The 24,713-nt window shown below is 41.9% G+C and overlaps 1 protein-coding gene across 1 annotated transcript in view; it reads left to right on the forward strand.

Annotated features, from left to right (window-relative positions):
• The window catches only part of RASGRF2 (Ras protein specific guanine nucleotide releasing factor 2), a 206,388-nt gene that overhangs the window by 101,074 nt on the left and 80,601 nt on the right, over positions 1–24,713 (forward strand). Inside the window, exons 16-17 of the mRNA XM_065406010.1 lie at positions 11,989–12,114; positions 13,449–13,538. Of these exons, the coding sequence (XP_065262082.1) occupies positions 11,989–12,114; positions 13,449–13,538 (216 nt within the window). The remainder of the gene's footprint in view (positions 1–11,988; positions 12,115–13,448; positions 13,539–24,713) is intronic.

Consider the following 24,713-nt stretch of genomic DNA (forward strand, 5'->3'; position numbering starts at 1 on the left):
CCCTCCCCTGAGCGCTCTGCATCCTCGCTCCTCCCCTGCCCCCCAGAGCCTTCTGAATCCCGCGAAACAGCTGACTGGTGGATGGGAGCCATTGGGAGAGAGGTGGAGGCACTGATCTGTGGACCCCTTCAGTGGGTGAGAGGTGCTTCAGGAGTGGAGGGGAGCTGATGGGGGGCTGCTGGTGGGTGCTCAGCGCCCACCATTTTTTCCCCATGGGTGCTCCAGCCCGAGAGCACCCATGGAGTCAGCACCTATGCCCCTCCCCCCAGTTTGGAAACCCCTTATCTTTTTTTTTTTGAGTGCATGGACAGAAATTACTTAAGACATCTGGGTGCTCTATGCTGTGAAGCTGGGCACCCTACAATCTATAGCTGGGTGTCCTCCACTTCCCCAATCTACCTTTCCCATCCCTTTTAAGACCCATCTCATGATAATGCATGAAGTATGGTCTCTTTTAGTCTTGGGAGCAACAGAAAAAGAGGGAAAGTCTTCTATTCCCGCTTCTTCTCAATCTCCCAAAAGGTAGTCTTCAACCCATTCTGGATTTAAGAATATCTCAAGTTCAGGATGGTTATCCTTGCTTCTATTATTCCTTCCCTGGAGATGAGAGGTTGGTATGCTGCCCTCAATCTGTAGGATGCTTATTTTCATGTGGCAATACATCCTGGTCACAGAAACCATCTTCAATTCATGGTACACGGTACTGCTCTTTGGCCTATTTTCTGCCCCAGGATTGTTCACCAAGCATATGGCAGTGGTAGCAGCTCATCTGCACCATTTGTTTCCCTACTTGGACAATTGACTAGTTCAGGGAAGATCAAGGTGCCACATCCAGAACAGCATCATGGTTATCAGACATCTCTTTTCTCATCTCAGTCTAAAACTGAATGTAGACAACCCAAAGAACACAAAGAATAGATTTCAGGGGGTGGATCTAGACTCTATGACCGCTATTGCTTATTTTCTGATGGACAGATTCCAATCCATAATCTATCTGTCTGAAAGTCTCCAATCCAACCCAGGAGACAAGGACAACAGTGCTTGTGTCTTCAGCTGTTAGTACACATGGCCTAGTGTACATATGTGATACGACATGCCAGACTTCATCTCAGATGTCTTCAGGCCTGGCTTGACACAATATATCATCCAAACAGGCACTCTCTGGACATGCTGATTTGCATACCTGCACAAGTGCTTCAGTCTCTGAGTTGGTGGTTGGACCCTCGAAAGTTCGGCAAAGGGTGTTCCCTTTCCGCCACCAGAACCAACTATGGGTGCTGGAAACAGAAATATCCACTAATGGTTGGGGGCCCCATCTGGGTCAACTTCAGGCTCCGGCACTTTGTAAACATTAGGAGGTTTCGTTTCACATAAATATATTGGAGCTTCAGTCGATTTGGAGAGCATGTGAGATGTTCATTATCAACATCAACAATCAGGTTCAAGTACTCACCATCAACACTACCACTTTGTTTTATCTGAACAATGGGGCGTAAGATTGAATCAGTTATTCCAAGAAATGATGCACCTGTGGAACTTCTTCATAAAGAACAATGTTTTGCTAAAGGCATTTCACCTTCCCGGGGGAGGAATGCTATTGCAGATTCACTCAACAGAAACTTTCTAGACCATCATGAGTGGCCAATAAACAAGTACAATCTGCACCAGATCTTTCATCAGTGGGATTATTTAGTAATAGATATTTTTGCAACTAACTGAACAATAAATGCAGGAAATTGTGCTGCAGAGCAGATAGCAGCCCTTGTCTTTTGTCAGATGCTTTCCTTTTTCCCTGGTCAAGTCTTCTGCTGAATGCATTTCTTGCCATCCCTCTAAATCTGAGGGTGATCAGGAAACTAAAAAGAGTCAAGGCAATCTTCATCCTCATAATGCCAGCCTGGCCAAGGCATTGATCCAGTTCGACCTTCCATAACTGTACCTGTGATTGAGGTGACTTACTGAACCCAAACCTACAATCACTTCACCTCACAGCGTGGATGATCTCTGGTTGAGCAGTGAGGAAAAACTTTGCTTCCAAGATATCCAGGCTATTTTGGTGAGCAGCAGAAAGGACACCAGAGCCACTTATGTAGCACAATGGAGAAGTTCTCAGTCTAGGCTGAATCTTATCAGTTGTCATCAAATGGTGCAGAAATTAGATTACCTGCTGCATTTGAAATCATCTGGTCTCTCCAGCAGTTCTGTGGGGGTCCATTTAGCCTCCATCTCTGTGATATATCCACCACCAGATGTTTTTTCTGTCTTTTCGCATCCTTTGTATCTAGATTTTTAATGGGACTCAGCCACATGTACTCTCCATTGTCTGATCTAGTGCCTTCATGGGATTTGACTATAGTGTCCTCTTTTTAATGGGTTTCCCCCTCTGAACCTTTAGCAACAACTTCCTTATCATTGATATTGATGAAAACAGCATTTTTGGCAGCAGTTACTTGTATGAAGAAGGTCTCGCAGCTGACCCACCTTTCATAATATTTTACAAAGACAAGGGCTCCATTTGCCCACACCCTAAGTTCATGCCTAAAGTTGTATCTGCATTCCACCTTTGAATCGAGACCATTCATGTTCCGATGTTTTTTTTCTTAAACCTCATTCTAGCAAAGCTGAAGAGGTGTTTCGTACTTTGGATGTGTGGAAGGCTCTGTCCTTTTAACTGGACTGCACAAAGTAGTTCAGAGCATCTCCCAGACTTTTTGTAGCCTCACTGAAAGGATTAAAGGACAACCGGTGACAGCTCTGCTGTGACTCTTCCCCCTTGGCCAGGGCCCGGGCTTGGGCTAGTGGGGGCCCGCCTGCAGTCAGGATCTCCAGGGCTGGGGTTGGGGGGGGGGGCCGCTGCCTGCCTGGCACTCTGGGGCTGCAGGGGAGGGGAGTCGCCACCTGGCACTCCGGCTCAGGGCTGGGCAGGATGGGCTCTGGCAGGGGAAGGGGACAGGAGGGACAGGGCCCTGGGCAGAAGGGGCTGGAGGCGCTCTAGCAGCTCGGGGCTGGGCAGGATGGGCTCTGGCAGGGGAAGGGGGCAGGAGGGACAGGGCCCTGGGCAGAAGGGGCAGGCTGGGCCAAGGGCTAGCCTCCCCGAGCCCACGGTTCACCTGACGCCCATGCCTGCAGTGGAATGTATATGTGCACGACATGTCTTGAAGAACAATAGATACTGTACTGGTAAATAACCTTTCCCCCCCCAAATAGATTTAACTACTAATTGAACCAAATAATTCAGTTACCCTATTTTATATAAATTCAGTATTGGTGTCTTGATACCCCAGTAATTGGGGAATTATACACATAGTCCCTGATTTAAGAAAACATTCCTTTTCAGAAAAAATGCTTAAGCATGTGCTTAACTCCCATTAAAATCAATGGGAGTTAAGCACATGCTTAAGTTCTTTCCTGAATTGGGGCCAAAATGAATTATTTCTTTTCTGAATTTTTTGTTGAACTAAATATAAGACGTGATAATACAGTAATATAATTTTGTTTCACAACTTTCTTAAAAGAATGCAGTATAGACCAAATTCTGCCCTGACTGACAGCCCTTGGGTCTCCATTGTCTACACTTTCCTTGCAGATGTTATAATTCAAGGCAAAATATAGCCCTATGTTATTTCCTAACAATATAATAAAGGAAACAGACAAAATCAAAGAAGATGCAATAAAAATATTATCCAGACCTAAAATAACAAAACTATGGCTGCATAGATCATTGCTCTTCTCTCTGCTGAACAGATCACTGAAATAAACACCTTAGCGAGGCATGTAATGGAGTTTTAACCAAAGGAGTTGTCATTATAGAAAGTAGACTATTATTTAACATGAAATCTTTTAAACTGACAAAGTTAGCAACTATGGCGAAGGTTATTAAGCAATTATTAATAAACAATAAGCTCTCAATCAATGTTGTTGGTAGGTAATGTAGTACAGCAAGGTTTAGGCCATATCTACACTACAAAGTTATGTCGACTTTATGTAAGTCGCCATCGAGCCTCCAATTTAAGCAAGTCGATCTTGCATGTCCACACTACGCTCATGGTGTTGGCGGAGTGCATCGTCACAAGCAGAGCTTGCATCGACGCACAGAGAACTGCACTGTGGGTAGCTATGTAGCATGTAGCCAAATAGAATTTTGGGTTGGGCTTGCAGTGCCTTATGGGACCAAAACATTAGCGTGGGTGGTTATAGGAACATGGCGTTAGCCTCCCATGCTGCACTTACCTCCCTCCCTTCTTTCTTCCCTTCCTGAAATCAGTGGCAAACAAACCAAGCCTTTTTTGCGCCTTTTAGCACTCAGCTGTACACTGTTGTTGTGAGTATTACAAACACCTCACACCTTATCCTGCAGTATTTACATAGCCAATACAGGAGCTGCTGCGTGGAACAATGTGATGCCACGCAAGCAGCCCTGCTGGAAGACATAGAGCGGAGCAATTCTCAGTTGCTGGTGACAGTCATGCATCACCTTGACACGGTTGAGTGCCATTTCCAGGCCCAGGAAACAAGCACTGACTGGTGGGACCACATTGTTATGCAGCTATGGGATGACGAGCATGGCTGCAGAACTTTCGAAAGAGTAAGGCCACTTTCCAGGAACTGTGTGAGGAGCTTTCCCCAGCTCTGAAATGCAGCAATACTGAAATGAGAGCTGCTCTGACAGTGGAGAAGCGAGTGGCGATAGTCTGTGGAAGCTTGCAATGCCAGACTGCTACCGGTCAGTGAGGCATCAATCTGGAGTTGGTAAATCTACCGTGGGATCTGTTGTGATCCAAGTTTTCAGGGCCATTAACAGACTTCTGCTAAGAAGGGTAGTGACTCTGGGCAACATGCAGGACATAGTGAATGGTTTTGCCGTGATGGGGTTCCAGCCATTTCACTGACATCAACGTGTAATGGTCGGGAAAGGTGCATGATGCATGCATCTTTAGGAACTGTGGTCTGTTCAGAAAGTTGCAAGCAGGAACTTTCCTTCCAGACTGTAAAATAACCATTGGTGATTTTGAAATGCCAATTGTGATCCTGGGAGACCCAGCCTACCCCTTGCTCCCCATGACTCATGAAGCCGTACACCGGCAGCCTGGACAGCAGTAAGAACCGGTTCAACCATAGGCTGAGCAAGTGCAGAATGTGGTGGTGGAATGTGCCTTTGGACATTTAAAAGGTTGCTGGCACTGTTTGCTTACTAGGTTAGACCTCAGGGAAAGCAATATCCATAATGTTATTGCTGCCTGCTGTGTGCACCATAATATCTGTGAAACAAATGGAGAAAAGTTTCCGCCGGGGTGGGGGGTTGAGGCAGATTGCCTGGTAGCCAATTTTGAGCAGCGAGACACCAGGGCAATAAGAAGAGCACATCGACGGGCTCTGTGTCTCTGTGAGGCTTTGAAAACCAGTTTCAGCAATGAGCCAGAGTAATGTCTTATCTGTGTTGTTCCTTACCAAACTGTCCTCTCCATTGCATTTTCTCCCCTGTAAACTCCACCCCACCAACCACCGTGTGTGGAATGAATAAAGAGCTTTTTCTCCTCAATCCTTTAAGTTTTGTTATGCACACAAACACACAGAGACAGCAGAGGAAAGTAAGATAACATGGCGCATAAGGGCTGATAACAAGGAAAGCTTGCTTACAGATGCACTGCAATAACAATCAAGGTGTGGGAATGGGCGCCTTCTGGTCCTTGTACCCTCCCCTGGTGTTGAGTGCAAGAGATACCGAACATTCCCCCATTGTCACCCCCACCTCATGTGATGTTTGGGGGAGGAGGATGTAGAACTGGGCAATGATGGCAGCAGGTTCAGCATAGGCTGCAGAGAGACTCTAGCATCCAGCTGCCTTTCTCGAACCTCAACCAGACGCCTCAACATGTCTGATTGCTTCTTCATAATCCTCAGCATCTCTTCCTGCGTGGCATGCTCTTGTTCCCTGCATGCTCTCCTGTCCTCCCTGTCCATGTCCAGGTTCTCGGACAGTGTCATCCTCCATGTTCTGAGCTCCATCTTGTCACTCTCAGAGGTGCGCATTAACTCATTGAACATGTCCTCATGAATCTTCTTTTTCCGCCTTCTAGTCTGGGAAAGTCTCTGTCCCGGTGTGGAGAATGCGCCCATGGACAAGGTTTCAGCTGCAAGGAATGCAAAGCACAAGGGTAGCATTGACCGTGCATACATTGTTTCTGGTGCAAGGTTAATTTTTTTTATAAAAAAAACCCCTCAATACACTTCACTGCAAGCCACAACATAATCACAACTGCTGGCTATTGAAAGAGTCGATTTGCTGCTCCAGCCATGGTGAGTAAGGCCATGAGGCATGGGCGAGAGGTCTTGTGCTCCTGTTTTTGTGAAGACGTCCTTGGGATCACAGGTTGGAACTTGAGAAAAGCCCCCTTTCCCCTAGCAACCTGGATGGTGCTTGAGGACAGGCACCAGTGTAAAGTCCCCCCGTATAGTTTGTTTTTTACAAAAGCGACACCGGATTGGGGGAGGGGGAAGGGAGACAAAGAGGATGGCAGCACCCCCCCCCTTTTTTTTTTATCAATGTTGCTTGCAATTCACGGTGATCCCTTCCAACCACAACCATGGCATGTTTAGGAAAGCTTGGTTGTGTGATCCAGATTTCACCAAACGGGTCATATTACTTGTTGAATTGTTTGCGGTTTAAGGGCTAGCATTGAAAACTTCTCCCGTTTCCTCTAGGTGACCCTATGCGATATAACTCTCCTGAGGGTAACAGAGGCGGAAGGGAGCAGATGTTGGAAGCATCTGGTACAGACCTAGTCCTTATGCTGTGTGCTGCAATGATGCCAACAGAGTTAATACTGGAGTGGTGTGGGAAATTGTCCCACTGTGGTGGATGAAATAAGGCAGCCCATCCTAGAAACCTCCATGAAAGCTTCCTAGAGATCTCCATGGAGGATTCCCAGGCCATCCCCGTGCACATAAACAGTCTTTTTCAGAGAGCACCTCTGCGTAGCTGGAGTGGCCACCGATACCCACTACACCTACTTTTTTGTTCAGATTAAACATAAAAAATAATAGCATGTCCAGTCTGATTGGAAATGTGTACTCACCAGAGGTGCCTTCCCTGACATCACGCTCCCCCGCCAACTGGTCCTGTGAAGGGATGGGCTCCAGGTTTAAATAGTTCTTGGCTGTTGGGGAGAATGGATCTCTGCTTGCCTGCCTCCCATTCTCCTCCTCCTCTTCAACCATGTCCTCCTCGTTGCTTGAGGTCGCCTGGGGCTTCTGGGAGGTATCAATGGAGCATTTTGGAGTAGTGGTGGGATCGCTGCCAAGAATTGCATGCAGCTCCTCATAAAAGCGGCATGTCTGTGGGGCAGAACCAGAATGACTGTTCACCTCCTTTGTCTTCTGGTACGCTTGCCACAGCTCCTTTATTTTCATGCGGCACTGCTGCATGTTCCTGGTATAGCCCTTCTCCCCCATGCCCCGCGCGATCTTGGCATAGATGTCAGCATTTCTTCTATTGGATCAGGGCTCTTCCTGCACAGACTCTTCTTCCCACACAACAATAAGATCCATCACCTCCTATGTACTCCATGCTGGAGCATATTTGCGGCCTGGAGTCTCCATGAGCAGTTGTGCTGGCAAGCTCTCCACGCTGATGAAACAGGAAATGAAAATTCCAAAGTTCCCGGAGCTTTAACAGGAAAGTGGTTGATTCCTGTGTACCTGGCTGACATGCAGTGGAGTTCAAAGTGCTCTCCAGAGCAGTCACAGTGGAGCACTGTGGGACACCTCCTGGAGGCCAATTCATTCAAATTACACAACGCAGTGTCTACACTATTCCCATGTTGACCTGTGGATGTCGAATCAAGCGCTACGCCTCTTGCAGACATGGAGTACAGAAGTCAACTTTACAGGCCACTTAGGTCGGCAGAAGGGACTCAGCAGTGTAGACACATACATTTCTAGATCGACTTAATGTGGCTTATGTCAACCTAAGTTTGTAGTGTAGACCAGGTCTTAGATTTAAGGTCTACTCTGCAGCTTTCAAAATAAAAATGGTTCTGGAATGATTCCCAGCCAAAATGAGCCACAGAATCTCAGACATCAGAAGCAGTAGAGGATTAGGAATCTTTGTTGCTAATTAGCATTCTGTGGAATTCTACAGTGGGTTCTGTCCATGTAGAATGCAGGTTCTTGATATGAGTAGCCTGGGTTCTATATTAAAGGTGAATGGTTGCAGTCTATTCCATTTTATATATTGTTTAGTGTATACATTTCCTGTATCTCACATCAGAGAGAACTCCTCAAACAATTAAGTCCCTTAATACCAATTTCACACCTCAGCAGTGTAGTAGTGTATGTCAGCCAATGTTTTAGCTCATTCTTTAATTATATTTTGTTACTAAATCATTGTTAGGAATTATATTAGATCATCATTGTTCAATTCTCAATTGAAATCTTTATAGAGCTCTATTTACATACTTTATAGGCTGGACATTAACATGCATTTCATAATGTGGAAGATTTGTATCATCACAACATACTCTTAGAATACATAAATATAGTATTTATTATGTACAGTTGACCAAATTCTTCTCTCTTATACCAGGGTAGCCCCATTGGGATTGTAGAATCTGGCACAAAGTGTAGAATGAACTATACACAAAATAGATGCTGTCCTAGATGGATATAATATATTATTCCTATTATACACTACAGATTAAAACAGTAAAGTATGGGTTATTCTTATATAATGCCAGAAAATGAGATGTTGCAGAGTGTAGCATTGTGGCCTCTGATTGCCTGTTGAGCACCCTTCATGGACAGACGTTGCTGTGCTGCATCCTGCCTGTCAGGCTGTCCTATCTCTTCAGGTGTCCTTCAAAACGCACAATTCACAAAGCACTCCAAACAATTCCCAGAAGGGATCCCACTTACTTAGCCCTCAGGTGCCCCAAGCCTAGTTCATTTTTTCCCAGTAGTCCAATACAAAGTCTTTCAAAACAAGACACAGACTCATGCAGCTTTCACCCCAGTTTCAGCTGAGCACATCCTCCTCCTTCTTGAGGGTCTGTCTGTCAGTCTCTTGCCTGCTTCTTGTGCAGGGTCTCTCCCAGGTAAGATGACCAGATGTCCCAATTTTATAGGGACAGTCCCGATATTTGGGGCTTTGTCTTATATAGGCGCCTATTACCCCCGCTCCCCCACTCCCAACTTTTCACACTTGCTGCCTGGTCACCCTACTCCAAGGCCTCCCTGCCTGGAGAGCTTTCTCCTGCATTGTGCACTTTCCCCCTGCTGACTCAGGGCCCTGCAGGAGTCTTCTTGTTCCCAGCAGTGTATCTGTAGACTTAGCATCAGTTTCCTCATCTTGCCACCTTCCCCGACAGCCAACTGCGACCGGGCATCGTCACCACCAACGAGGACCAGAAGAAGATCATCATGGTGGACGTCACAGTACACTTCAAAACAGGACCCCGGATTTCCACGACGCCCGATCTCGAAAGGTGGAGAAATACGCCCCTCTGGCCGACACCCTGAGAGCTAGGGGCTACGAAGTCCAAACACACGCGCTGATCGTCGGAGCCCTGGGCGAATGGGACTCCAGTAACAAGCAAGCGCTGAGAGAATGTAGAGTCGGTCAACACTACACTTGGCTGATGCAGCAACTCATGGTGTCAGACGCTGTCAGGTGGACGAGGGACATCTACATAGAACACATCACCGGACATCAGCAATACCAGGAGGGATGAGCTGGAGTGCTGATGAGAAGCGCAGTTGGAGAAGTAACTCAAATACTTTCCTGATGGACTGTTTTTTTCTCTAAATGGACAACCTATTCTAAATTCTCAATTACTCAGGGACAGTCTTCACTCGTTGATATATTTTGCTTTCTGCCACCAACTCTCTGTATAACTTTTTTCATGAGTAATGTACCCGAATGCATCTAATGTACCTAAATATCTAAACTGTATTCTTAAATTCATTCACCTAAATTTGGGTTATTGCTGATTATGCACTATATGTATCTTATGACTTTAAAAACAAACTTTGTATTTGTGGATAATCTAAGCACTATACCCAGATGTACAGACACTCTTTTCTCAACCTATGTATTATATAATATTTTTAACATTAGCTTAAATAAAATTTTTAAATCTGTTAAATTTCTCTTTTTGCAGTGCTTGCAACACCAATGGATTTGGGAGCCAGACAACTGAAGGACTTGCACTGGTAGATTTTGGAGGAAACTGTATCTAGCACTCTTCACCAGAGAGAGAGTCATTTAGGCCTGGGCTACATTAGCGGGGGGGTTCGAACTAAGATACGCAACTTCAGCTACGCTATTCGCGTAGCTGAAGTTGAAGTATCTTAGTTCGACTTACCTGGCCGTCCTCACGGCGGCGAGTCGACTGCCGTGGGTCCCCCGTCGACTCCACTTACTCCTGCCGAGGTAGAGTACGGGCATCGATTCGGGGATCGATTTATCGTGTCTAGACGAGACATGATACATCAATCCCCGATACATTGAACACTACCTGCCGATCCAGCCTGTAGTATAGACGTACCCTTTGTCATAGATCTGGAAAGTGTAAGGAAAGGGAATAAAAAATACCCAGCCTTAGGGTGGTGGCAGTGGTAGGAATACAAAGTACTAACCTGTTATTTCCTTAACATAAGTTTTCTGCATAAGAAAGAGACCATTAACAAGTGATAAGTAGTTATCTAGGATCAATTGGCTTCATTACTCATCTGCTAAGATTCCAAAAAGCAGACTTAATATGAATCCAATTTGGCTGTACAAATTCAATTTCCAAGTCAATGCTGTTTTTTATTTCTTCTTGAGTATGGTCCATTTATCATCTAAAGAGAAATTTTCTCCACTGTCCAAATGCTTTTTCTGCACATCTGCCTACTGGTGTAGACAATTTCATTTTAAAACTTATAGTACAGTGCTTGTGTTGTAAGAGTAGCAGTTTTTCCAAGTCTGTTGTAGAATGCAATAGAGAAGCATTATTTGTAGGTGTGTAGATATTTTTTATTTTTCGTGTGGGCACACGTCATTCTGCCAGCTTACCATTATGGACATTAATTTACTCAATGGATTAATGAGCTCTGCAGTGCTGTTCAGTTCTGTATTAGTAGGCAGTTTTGTGATTTTATATATAATGATTTACTAAAGATATTTTTCTCACACTTGATATGTGAATCCTATGATTTAAACTATCTATACCATGCTTATGTTCCCCTGGATAGTCTGCTTAAGGACATGCAAAATCATGACAGGGCTGTTTTTAAAAATTACACTTTAGCACTTGATGGTTTTCATTAAGTTTTTATTTACGGGCTTTGTTACAGTTATGTCATTGGTACCTGTGAAGTTGCCTGGTATTTTCCGAGTCCTTTACCTCTATCCAGAGGAATATTGTTGCTGAGCCTTCTCAAAGAAGTTGCACTGTCAGCTTACAGAAGGAATACTATAAAGCAAAATATAAAAGAGACTAAATTTTAACTTTCATACTTGTTAAATGGGGCTTAAATAGGTTTAAATTGTAAATATTGGTATAATGTACTTTTTATATAATGGACCTGATCTTACTACCATCATTGAAACAAAATGTATAATGACTTCACAGAGGGAAGCATCGGGCTCTACGTGCATATTATTAGGATTACGGTATATCTTTATATGTTTGATCCATTATAACCTTGCTATTCTCTGTGCTTTTCATAAACTTGGAGTGTCAAGACACAAGCTTCTTCCAGACATTCTAATCATCTCTCAGAAATGAGCCACTTTATGTACAAACTGTGTGCTTAAAAAAGAGCCTTTTTCACTGAAAAATGGAAGGAAATAGCTTCAGATCTTAAAGCTGTTTCACTGTTGTTTAGATCTCTTGATATTTGAAAATAATGTTTACACATTTAATGGGCTGTAAATTATGGAAATAATGGTGACCACTGTACTAACAGAGTGACCTCTGTACTAACATTCATGGTGTTTTAAAGCAGCAGTTCTAGAATCTGTGTCAGTGGACAGGACAATTCCTGAAAGCACCTCAACTGTCGAGACACCTGAGCTTTCCCCATGTCGATCCCCCTCAACTCCACGACATCTCCGCTACCGTCAGCCAGGAGGTAAGAAACATTGCCTTGGAAGGAGACCAAGTTATGTATTTCCAATTCCTTTTTAATCTCCTACAAAGATTATTTTCTAAATAATGTGGTTAGTTTGTGTCTCTGCTTATTTCTCAGATGTAAAAAAGCAGGCAAAATGTGAATAACAGTATTCTAGTTAATTGGCATATTAATAACAAGAGAATGAAAAGCATCCTGGGAGTTAGGAAGTGCTGAAATGATCTGTAATATCTGGAACAGGATGTACCTTAGTTCAGGAATAATATTGACTCAATCCTATTCTTACATGAATTCTCAAGACCTTAACAGATTTGCAGGAGCTATTATGGGGGCACATTTTGGGTACCATATGCGATGATTAGGTGCACAACTCCCATTACTGTTAATGGGAAACGACTGTGTCTGTTCCTCCATGTGTGGCACTGAACATTTACAGATGGTATCAGATTATTCATTCCAGTATTGAGTAAATCACTCAACTGAAGAGGAAAAGCAAGAGGTGGATCTTCTAATAGCTCTCACATGGCTCTTTCGAATTACTAACAGAACTATTTGCTGTATCCATAAATATTTAGAATGTTGCCCTTTCTTGAAATCTAGATTGTAAGCAAACTATTTTGTTTGTGGGGGGAAAAATACCACAAATATAATCCTCCCCAGTAATCACTAATAATGTATGAAAATATTTCATATTAATTTTAAGCCAACACCAAACTTTACTTATTGGCATGGTTTATGGTTATGTGTCAGGAATTTTTGGTTTGAAAACTTTGGAAATGCAAAGCAAAACCATTTGAATGGAAATCAGAGGAGATGTTCACAAAACTTCTTGCAAAGTGATACCAGTAAGTTTTGCAAAGCTCTGCTAATTTTAGTTAACAACCAGGGGGAAATCTTAAATCTTGTTCAAAATAATATCAATTTTTACTTTGCTTAGGCTGGCTATTGAAAATGATGTGATTGAGAAGTAAATTAACCATACTTCTATTACTTTGGCACCATTATTTTTAAGCAGTTGTATCATAAATTTCATTTTTGTTTGGTTAATCTTTTTTCTTCATATTGGCACCACCATACACTTTGTTAAACAGCATTATTTATTATTGTGATCTGGTGATAAAAATCAAATGACAAATATATTTTTAATATTTTGCCCCTTTTCATTGAGAACATAAAATATGTACATAAGTAGGCATGCTTATGAAAAAAAGTATTGTATATTCACTCTTTACCGTGTGTGCTGGGGGAGTGGAGAATATGAACATTGATATACTTTTTTAAAAAAGTTAAAACCAAATACAAGTTGTTGACCTTTATTTGTCTGTTTCTTACAGTACAGACTGCTGACAACAGCCACTGTTCTGTTTCTCCTGCTTCTGCATTTGCTATTGCTACAGCTGCAGCAGGGCATGGGAGTCCACCAGGTGAGAACAATTTAGTGCAAGAAAAATGTAGATGGGTCTCAACAGGTAAAGCTGTCCTACAAGCATGTTCATCCCAGTTTTAAATAGTCACTGGTTTGTTCCTTTAATCTCCTGGGTATTTGATTCCCTGGAATAATCAGGCTTCCATTCTGAATGGAGATTCCATTGGGATCTATAGATGATCAGGACATACTAGATACGCTTGACAGTACTGAAGAAGGTGGATGGAACAGATCTAGTTTTCCATCCCTGTGTGTAGGATTTATTTGTCTAACTAATTGACTAACTGTACGTAGGTCTGTAGATTTCCCAAGAAGGACTCTTTGGTCTAGTGAGTAAATGAGATATTGAAATTCAGGGACTCCTAGGTTCTGTTCCTAAATTCACTGTTGTCTTACTCTGTGCCCTTGGGCATATCACTTAACTTCTCTGAACTAAATTTTACACTTCATAATGTTAGCATAAATCCAGAGTTGCTCCACTGAAATCAATGCAGTTACTCTAGATAAACGCTGGTGTAACCAAGAGCGAGTTTGTCTAAGTTTTGTGGTTTATCCAGCTGTAAAGTAATATCTGCTTCCTTTGCAGAGTGGTGACATATACTGTTTGTAAACCACTTTGAAATCCTGGGCTTAAAAGCAATAATACAAAGCCCATTGAAATCAGTGACATTGTTTCCACCGATTGCAGTAAGCTTTTGATCAGGTACTAACGTGTAAAGTTGTGATGGTTTGTTTGATCGGAGTTATTTGTTCAAAGTCCTCACACACTGAAGACAGAACACACTTCACACTAAATTAATTTCTGTGATGAACATTGATTGGCTTCTCTACATTATCACCATGTAATCTCCTTTTGTGATTTTGGAAGACCATAATCTGTCCATATTCAGTTTCACGATCATTATGAGCCTGACAGAGAGAGATGCTGGATATCAGCAAGTTCTTTGGAAATACAAGAGTTCTCTGCCTGTCAGAACCAGATCCTACATTTGTGCTGGTCAAAGGAACATACTTTAAAAAAAAATTAATCCCAACGTGTAGAAAAAATGTTCTCAAAATACAAACATATCACACTAAAAACAATTATAGCTAAAGCTCCCAATACAGCCAATTGATTTGAAACAAATATAGATTTGTTAGTTTTGGCTCTGCATTATAAAAGCACATAAAGAAAACATAAGAAAGTAAAATGTAAAAGCATACAATAAAATGTGGGCATTTCAGATTATTCAGACTCTGTATATTGGAAAAAAGAAAATACTTCGCTTGTGTCAATCTAATTAAATACTATTTTGTGGTGTTTACTTCAGTTCCAAAAGAGGACCAGTTGTTTTCTTTTTTAAAGAAAAGGTAATGCAGCAAAACTGACAAGAAAAGAGTGAATCAGGGAATCTGTAGGGAAAGAGCAGGAGATTGGAGGTTTCTGTCACGAGGTGAGCAAGTACATTAGACTTCCAGAGTTTGAAAACTTTGAAAGCAAAGCTTAAACCCCTGAGTCAACGTTATGTGTAACTTGTATGATTGTTGGCAAAAACATACTGGCAGGAATTAAATAATCACAATAGCATGGTGTGATGGGTTCCCTGGGGTACTGCTGGAACTGGAACTGGGGTACCACTGAGCCCTCTGTCTCACCAACCTGGGCTCCCTCTCACACTTTGATGCTGTGACAAGCTGCAAACCCATCCAGGTATTTCACGTACACAGCCATCCACAGGCAGGGACACAACCAGATGAGTTACTTGAATGCTTCTTCTAGCCATTTATGAACCAACAATAGAGAGGCTCCAGCCAGTTCCCCACAGTTCCCCAGGCTAGGACCTCAGAGCTGTACCATCTTGCCCTGATCAGAAGCCTGACCAGAGTAAGTTTATTACCCAGTCCACCCGTCCCTCAATGTGGAGAGGACATGCCCTAGCTCTCATTCCTGAGTAAATTTCCCTTGCACTTCAAGCTAAACCCACTGTTTTAGGTAAAATATAAAACAGATTTATTAACTACAGAAAGATAGATTTTAAGTGACTATAAGTAATAAGTATACAGATCAAAGTTGGTTACCTAGGAAATAAAAGTAAAATCGCAATCTCAGTTCTATAAATTAGACAGGATTTGGATCAAGCAGTCTCTCACCCTGATGGTATACACAAACTGGGATTCTCCTTTCCGGCCTGGGACCACTTCCCTCATTCAAAGTCTTTGTTCTCCAGACATGTTGCCAGGTGTTGTGTTGTGAGGGGAGTCAGGACAAATGATGATGTCACTTCCCCTTCTTTATAGTTTCCTCCAGCTTGCTGGAAAGATCTTTTGCTATGACCTGAGTCAAGCAGTCTCCATTGTCTACATGTGTCTCTGAGAGGTCTCCATTGTATACAGTTCCTGGGGTAGTCCTTGTGAGTGTGTATTCCACGTAATGGGCCATCATCAGTGTCTGGCTGCCCCGTTGTTGTACCTGAAAGGCTAGTTGTGGGTGTTTCCAACTTCACAACATATTTTAGTAACATACACATAGCAAAACTTCATAACTCCACATACAATGATAGCATATACAATTCAACAGGATATTAATGTTCAATAGATCAAGACTTTTAAAATGATATCTCACAAGGCATACTTTGTACAAAACATATCACAATTATATGAGAGTAGTTAATATGGGGGTGCCAGAGTGTTGCTTTGGGGTACAGAGTGTCACACATAGCGCTTGCCAAATTAATGTTAATTTATTATTTTAAAAATATATTAAAATAATATGAAGTTTGCAAAGTCAAACACTCAACCTTTAGATGGGAAGAAAATCTAAGGGAAAAAGGAATTGAGGAGAGCTGGCAGTTCCTCAAGGAGAAAACATTAAAGGCACAACTGCAAACTATTCTGATGCAAAGGAAAGATAGGAAGAATAGTAAGAGGCCAATATGGCTCCCTCAGGAGTTCTTTAATGACTGGAAAACCAAAAAGGAATCCTACAAAAAGTGGAAACATGGTCAAATTGATAAGAAGGAGTACAAAAGAACAGCACAAGTATGTAGGGACAAAATCAGAAAGGCTGAGGCATAAAATGAGTTACCTCTGGCAAGGAACATAAAAGGCAATAAGCAGAGGTTCTTTAAATACATTAGTACCAAGAGGAAGATGAAGGAAAGTGTAGGTCCTCTACTTAGCAGGGAAGGAGAGCTGATAACTGATGACATCAAGGAAGCTGAGGTACCCCACAGTGCAGGGGGCTGGACTGGATGACTTTTCAACAATGCTCTATGAATGAGTCAGGATTGTGTAGTAGGAATGAGGCTGTTGTGTGTAGGATCCCTGCTTCATTTGCTGCAGATGTTGGAAAGTGTGAAGTGAAGTGAATGAGAAAAGGGACTGCTGGAAAAGAAAGGAGTATCTTTGTGCAAACCATGATGGTGCTAGTACTCCTTTAACCAAAAACAAAGCAAAAACAAACAAAAACAGCAGTGAAAAGTGATAGGTGTCTAAATATAAGCCACCACTGCTCCTCTTTTAATAGTGCCTACAACTGTGAAATGATGAATGATACCTGTGTGGTCCTGGACATCCTCAGCTCCCATTAAAGTCAATGGGAGCTTGAGTGTTTTGCCATTTGCAGAATTGGATTCATACTGCAAAACATTTTGCTCCTTTTGTTTGGTATTACTGAACCACAATACAGCAAAATTTCAGGGTTTTCACTCAGGAAACAAAATGGCAACAGAGGTAGTAAAATGTCTTTGTTTTTACTTGTTCCCATAATCCAGGAAAGATTCCTTTGTTTTTGGCTGATTATGTGTGGTACACTAGAATTATATGTCTCGTGGTGGTTCAGTGTTTTAAAACTTTCTGCCTATCTTCAGTACCAGGCAAATTGGTTGAAACTATATTAAAGAACAGAATTATCAGACACATAGATGAACATGAAGTGTTTGGGAAGGGGCAACATGATTTTTGTAAAGGGAAATCATGCCTCACCAATAATTAGAATTATTTGAGGGTGTCAACAAGCATGTGGACAAGGGTGATCCAGTCGATACAGAGTACTTGGACTTTCAGAAAGCCTTTGACAAGCTCACACAACAAAGGCTCTTAAGCAAAGTAAGAAGTCCTGGGATAAGAGGGAAAATTCTCTCATAGGTCAGTAACTGGTTAAAAGATAGGAAACAAAGGGTAGGCATAAACAGTTAGTTTTCACAGTGGAGAGAGGTAAATAGCGGGGTCCTTCAAGGATCTGTACTGGGACCAGTTGCTGTTCAATATATTCATAAATGATCTGGGGAAAAGGGTAAACAGTGAGTTAGCGAAGTTTGGAGACGATACAAAATTATTCAAGATAGTTGAGTCGAAAGCAGGCTGCAAAGAGTTACAAAGAGATCTCACAAAACTGGGTGGTTGAGGAACAAAATGGCAGATAGAATTCAATGTTGATACATGCAAAGTAATGCACATTGGAAAACATAATCCCAGCTATACATACAAAATAAAGGGTTCTAAATTAGTTGTTACCATTCCTGAAAGAGAACTTGGAGTCATTGAGGATAGTTCTCTGAAAATATCTGCTCAATGAGCAACAGCAGTCAAACTAACAGAATGTTAGGAACCATTAGGAAAGGGATAGATAATAAGACAGAAAATATCATAATGGCACTATATAAATCCATGGTATGCCCATACCTCAAATACTGCATGCCATTTCTGATCACCGATCTTTAAAAAGATTTATTAGAATTGGAAAAAAATACAGAGAGGGGCAACAAAAATGAGTAGGAGTATGGAACAGCTTCCATATGAGGAGAGATTAAAAAGACTAGGACTGTTCAGCTTGGAAAAGAGACAACTCAGGGAGATATGATAGAGGTGTATAAAATCATGAATGGGGTGGAGAAACTGAATGAGTGTTATTTACACCTTTACATAACGCAAGAACTGGGGTCACCCAATAAAATTAATAGGCATCAGGTTTAGAATAAACATAAGGAAGTACTTTTTCACACAACACACAATCAATCTGTGGAACTCATTGCCAAGGGATGTTGTGAAGGCCAAAAGTATAACTGTGTTCAAAAAAGAATTGGCTAAGTTCATGGAGGATAGGTCCATCAATGGCTATTTAGCCCAGATGGTCAAGGATGCAACCCCATGCTCTGGGTGTCCCTAAACCTCTGACTGCTAGAAGCTAGGACTGGACGAAAGTGGATTGATCACTCGATAAATTGGCCTTTTCTGGTCACTCCCTCTAAAGCATCTGGCACCAGCCACTCTCTTATCCCATATGGCCATTTTTATGTTCTTGTGTTCTATCTCTGTTATTTTATGCTACCCTTATTTCTCTTGTTTATCTCTCCTCTTAATTCCTTATAATTTATCTGTTGGTTTTACTGCTATTGATTGTGGCTTATTTTCAGGGTAGCTTCCATTGTTACAACAATAGTAATTATTCCAGTGTTTAGTCCATAAATCTAGGTATATGTTAATCTTTTTTTTTTTTTGGTCCAATGAAATTGACACATTTCTTTTTTATTATTCATATTGTGTAATAAGTGTTCATGGCACATTAAAGATAAGTAAGAATATAGGCCCTGCTCTATGTAAGGTGCTCACAATATATATTAGACATTATCCTTCAAGAGATGCCTATTAAGGTAAGGGAAAGGAGTAAGCAGGGACAAGGCTTACAACAATAAATGAGCATGACAGGTGTTTAATTGTGAATGTGAGTGGTTTTAAAAAAATATTTAATATATTGAAATTTGGGGAAGAGCTGGGAATGAGGGCAGGGTGGAGATCAGTGACTGAGTACTAACCAAAAGGAGTAGCTTTGATAAGGGGTTTAGAGAACAAGAAGGAAGTTTCAAGGCATAGGGTTCAGGAAGTTGTTCTAGACTTGGGGGAGGCATGAGAAAATCAGAGTCGCATATGGGCGAAGGCAGCCATGCATGGCAGTAACAAGGTGAGATAAAGTGGGAGAGTGTGAGGCTGAAGCCATGGAGAATGGGACTGTTCTGGGCCCAGAAAAAGAGAACAAGGAGTTGGTAAGGGAATGGAAGCCAGTGTAGGGTTTCAAGGAGGTGATAAGGTTGGAGAAGTTTGTTTGATTGCAGAGGTTTTGTCAGTGTATTTAGATAGACTTGAGGTGTGCAATTTAGATACAGTAACTCCTCACTTAACGTCATCCTGGTTAATGTTGTTTCATTATTAGTCACTGACTTATTAGAGAACATACTCCTTTAAAGTCCTGCAATGTTCCCTTATAACGTTGTTTGGCTCCCCTGGCTCCGCCTGGCCAGTGCTCCAGCCGGGGAGCCGGGGCATGGGGGCTTGCCTTGCTCCGCCCGCTGGGTGGGGGCACAGAGGCTTGCCCTGTTACGCCTGCCTGGGGCTTCTGCTGGGGAGCGAGGTGGGGATGCGGGGGCTTGCTTGCTCCTTGGCTGGATCCCTGGGCGGGCAGAACGGGGCAAGCCCCCGCGCCCCCATCCCACTCCCCAGCTGGAACACCCAGCGGGCGGAGTGGGGCAAGCCCCCACGCGCTGACCCTGCTATGCCCCAGCCTCAACCAAGCTTTACAATCATCATTGGTGTGTACAGTATTAAATTGTTTAAAATTATTTAAAACTTATACTGTATATGTATATAATGTCTTTTGTCTGGCTGTGTCGTTCCCCTCTGGTGTTGTCTGGACCAGTGATCTGTTAGGTCACCCCAATCCTTGATTCTGGAAGCCAGCCTTACCCTGCTCTGCTGTGAGAACCCCCACTCCTGGGCTGTTCACGCACAGCCTCTGGCATGTAAGCTGCTCCCGGCTACTTGCAAGCGAATGACACTAGCCAATATCTCTGGTCCCAGACACAACCCTGGGAACCTCTGTCTTGCAGTGTCCAGTTATGCCCGCTGGACGTTGCAAGCTTATATAAGTTAATCAATTTAACAAAGAAATTGATATGTACCAGGCTTGTTATCCCAAGGGGAGTCTCTGACACACTGCAAACCAAATGCACTGCTTCAGGTAGAATAAACAAACAGATTTATTAACTATATAGGTAGATTTAAGTGATTATAAGTCAAAGCACAACAAGTCAGATTTGGTCAAATGAAATAAAAGCAAAACGAATTCTAAGCCAATCTTAACACTTTCATTGTCCTTAAAAACTTAGATACTTCTCACCACAGGCTGGCTTTTCAGTCAGGCTCTCCCCTTTGATCAGCGTTTCAGTCGGTGGTGGTGGTGGTGTCTGTAGATGTAGGTGGAAGAGAGAGAGAGCATGGCAAAATGTCCTTTTATCATGTCCTTTCTTCCCTCTTGGCTTTGCCGCCCCCCCACCTCTTCAGAGTCAGGTGAGCATTACCTCATCGCAGTCCCAAACTGCCCAAAGGAAGGGGGTGACTCCCTCGAGGGTCTAACAGATTCTTTTATTGCTGCCTAAGCCAGTGTCCTTTGTTCCTGTGAGACTGGGCTGGGTTTGTCCCATACATGCCCTGATGAAGTGTGAACTGCCTCCCTGTTCTTGGAGAGTTTTTGCATGAGCTTGCTTTAAGCCATGAGGCTACATTTTCAGCCTCATAACTATATACATGAAATTATAACCTATAACCTTACTATAACATTACTGTAACAATTACTATAACATCACTATAACAACCTGCTCAGTGCATCATGAGCCTTCCGAAGACACCCAACATGACAAACTTTGCATTGGATACCCTACAGTCATTTTATAAAGATGAACATGGGGGTGTAGGGTGTTCTCCCGAGGTATAGAGCGTCACACTGGCGAAAAAAAATTCCCTGGAACCTAACCTCCCCCCATTTACATTCATTCTTATGGGGAAATTGGATTCACTTAACATCGTCTCGCCTAAAGTTGCATTTTTCAAGAATATAACTGGGTTGTTAAGTGAGGAGTTACTGTAGTTGTGAATGCTAGTGAAGAGATTGCAGTATTCAAGATGAGAGATAACAAGGGCCTTGACAGAGGTTTTGGAAGTGGGGTGAAAGGAAGGGGAGGATTTGGCACATATTTCAGAGGAAGAACAAGTAGGTATTATCAACAGGCTGGATGTGGGGTGAAAAGTAGAGAGGAGATTGAATACGGGCTTGTCTACACTTAGAATGCTACAGCGGCACATCTGTGCTGCTGCAGCTGCACTGTTGTAACACTTCAGTGTAGACACTTCCTATGCCAATAGGAGGGTGTCTCCCCTTGGCGTAGGTAATCCACCTCCCCGAGAGGCAGTAGTTAGGCTGATGGAAGAATTCTTTCTTTGACCAAGCACTGTCTATACAGGGACTTAGGTTGGCTTAACAACGCTGCTCAGGGCTGTGAATTTTTCATATCCCTGATCAATGTAGTTAAACCAACCTAATTTTCCAGTGTAACCAGGTCTAAGACACCAAACTGCAAGGCTGGGTGACTGGAAGGAAGTAAACAGTGATAGACATATAAGTCTAGTTGGGAATTGGTCCTGCTTTGAGCAGGGGGTTGGACTAGATGACCTCCTGAGGTCCCTTGCAACCCTGATATTCTATGATTCTATGATTCTATGAAGTCCTTTTTTTCTACTTCCTTTCTCTCTTTTCATTTTTAGAAGGCAATGTGGTTTGGAGGAATGAGCACATGGTTGGGAGTCAGAGGGTCCTAAATTCTAGTCCTGGCTCTGCCACCATGGGTAGGTCACTGCACCTTTCTGTCTTTCCCTAGCTGTAAAATGAGAATAATAATACAGGCATTTACTCTTTTAGGATTACAATGATTAATTTGTTAACATCTATACAGTGCCCTGAGAAGGCAAGCACTATACAAATGCTAAGTAGTAGTATTCGTATGTATGAAGTATTATTATCCCAGTGTTAATATGTATTGGGGTTACTGGAATTTCTGAATTTTCCTTGTTTTTCAATTTCTGAAGTCTTTTTTTCAGTGTTATTGTTTGTTTTTTTCTCAGCTTTTTATTTTGTGTCCTATATCTCTCTATTGCACATTGATCTTGAGATGTTTCTTTGATACAGTAAGAATATCACACAACGATTTTTAAAGAAGCAAGATACCTTTGTGCGTGTATTAGCAGAAAATGTACACTCTGTTGGACAATATACTTTTTGATGCAGTAAGCATGTAGGTTCTCTATAGGAAACTGGAAGATATTCAAAATACAGTTACAATCTCTAATAATGTTAATTTGGTTGATACAAATGTAGCCAAATAAAGCAATATTGTTTTTATAAATAGCGAACAAAAAAAAATACACTTCATGCGAGCTAGGCAAACATAGTGGCTTCTGCTCTGCTGTGATAAGGATTTGTTTTAAACAACATGACGGAGAAAAACAACTAAACTTAATGGTGGAGTCTTTTATCTTTAAACCATTTCAACTGAACATAAGTGTTAAGAGAACTTGTTTTGACAAAACATACATTTTGGGCCAAAATTTTCCTGTCATTGTCCCATTATATTTTTTTCATTCTTCTAGATATCCTGGTTTCAGCTGGTTTCAACGGAAATATTAGGAATATTTTGAGAAATGCACTAATTCCTACTTGAAGGAAACTAGGGGGACTAGAAATCATACTAATACATTGTTTTGAGATTTTGAGCCTTAAGAAGTTTGGATAAATTAAAATAAATTGAATGTAAAGTGAGCTGAATGTATATGCTTATCTCAGCCAAAATGGTTCACATGTAGTTTCTTCATATCCTTGTTAGCTTCATTTTTCCCTGTTCAAAGTCCTCTTCAAAGTCACATAGGCCATTATTTTCAAGAAGCTAAATGCTCCAAGGCTCCTTCTAGTACTGATATTTACTGTAGAAAACATACCATTATTTCACAAGAACAAGGTGACTTATTGTGAGGGCCTTGACAGCATGGGCTACCAACCAGAATACAAGCCATCCAGGGTTCCTGGGTATATACTTTGGTTGCTAGCCCACACTGAAGTCCATTCCGCCACGTATACACTACCTTGCTAGCTAGATTAAAGTTGCATGGGTATCCTACGTGTGCTACAATCACACATTCACTTGCAGAGTAGATATTTCCAAAAAGACACCGAATTCTGGGACAGAATCATGAGTCTGTTCTTACATCCTGTCACAAGTATGTCATAACCTGTATTAAGAAAAGTCTCTAGAAAAATCTTCCCTACAAATCTATATTGTAGAAAGAAGCAAAACTCAGAACCTTTTATTTTTACCAATGAGTATTTGTGGTTTGGTAAATGCAGTATGAATCTGAATTACCCTTGGTTTTGGTTTTGCAAAACGAAAGACCATCAGCTCACCTCTTCTTCATTGCAGAGTGCTCTGCCTTCCTCCACTTTTCTGCTGCTTACATGAACTAAATGCAAAAGCAGTCATATTATCTTTAGCAGGTATGAAAAATTTTCTTCAGAGAAAAAACAAAAGCTACTCTGTTAATCAGCTAGCTGAGGCTGGTAGGAGCTAAATGCAGTCAACTCCCTTTGAGATGGAACATGACACTTCAGAATGTACAATGAAAGATCCACCTCATGGCTCCTCTGAGACAATGCTGCTGAAAACCTGTGTCTGCCCAGTTTTCATTGTTATCAACACACCCAACAGAGCCTACATGTTCTATATCTTATGGTCCAGCGGAGTCATATGTAGTTTGTAGAAGGGGCCTAATTCCATTTTAAATTATGGCTTTTGGGCCTGGTTACAAAATTAGGGCCATATACTACCATCCATCCATAGCAAATTTCCCACTGATAACAAAGGATGAGGGTAGAATATGGCCCTTACAGAACAGAATATGTGTCTTTGTATAATAACTAAACTTTTAGTTAGTAAGTTGTTTTTATAGCAGAATCACTCAGTGGTATCAAAATGTAATACTAGACACTTTTAGGACCATCTATGTTTCTGTCCTTTGTTTATTTGGCCATTTGTACATACAATTTCCTAAACTGTACACATAATAATGGTAATTGCATAATGTTGTCATACCATTGGGCATTATTTGAACATCTGGCTCTTAAAGTGTCAGTATTAATCTTAAAATTCACTGTCCCTTTGAGATGAATTGGGGAGGTTCACATCTCTGAGCTCCTGTTTCAGGAAGTCTGGAAACACATCAAGACAACTTAACATGAGTTTTGGCTTGTTCACATTTAGCTCTTTTTGGAACATTTTTTTTTTTCAGCAATAAAACCTAGGCATTTACTTTTTTTAAA

The sequence above is a fragment of the Emys orbicularis genome, chromosome 6 (assembly GCF_028017835.1).
Source record: "Emys orbicularis isolate rEmyOrb1 chromosome 6, rEmyOrb1.hap1, whole genome shotgun sequence".
NCBI lineage: Eukaryota > Metazoa > Chordata > Testudines > Emydidae > Emys > Emys orbicularis.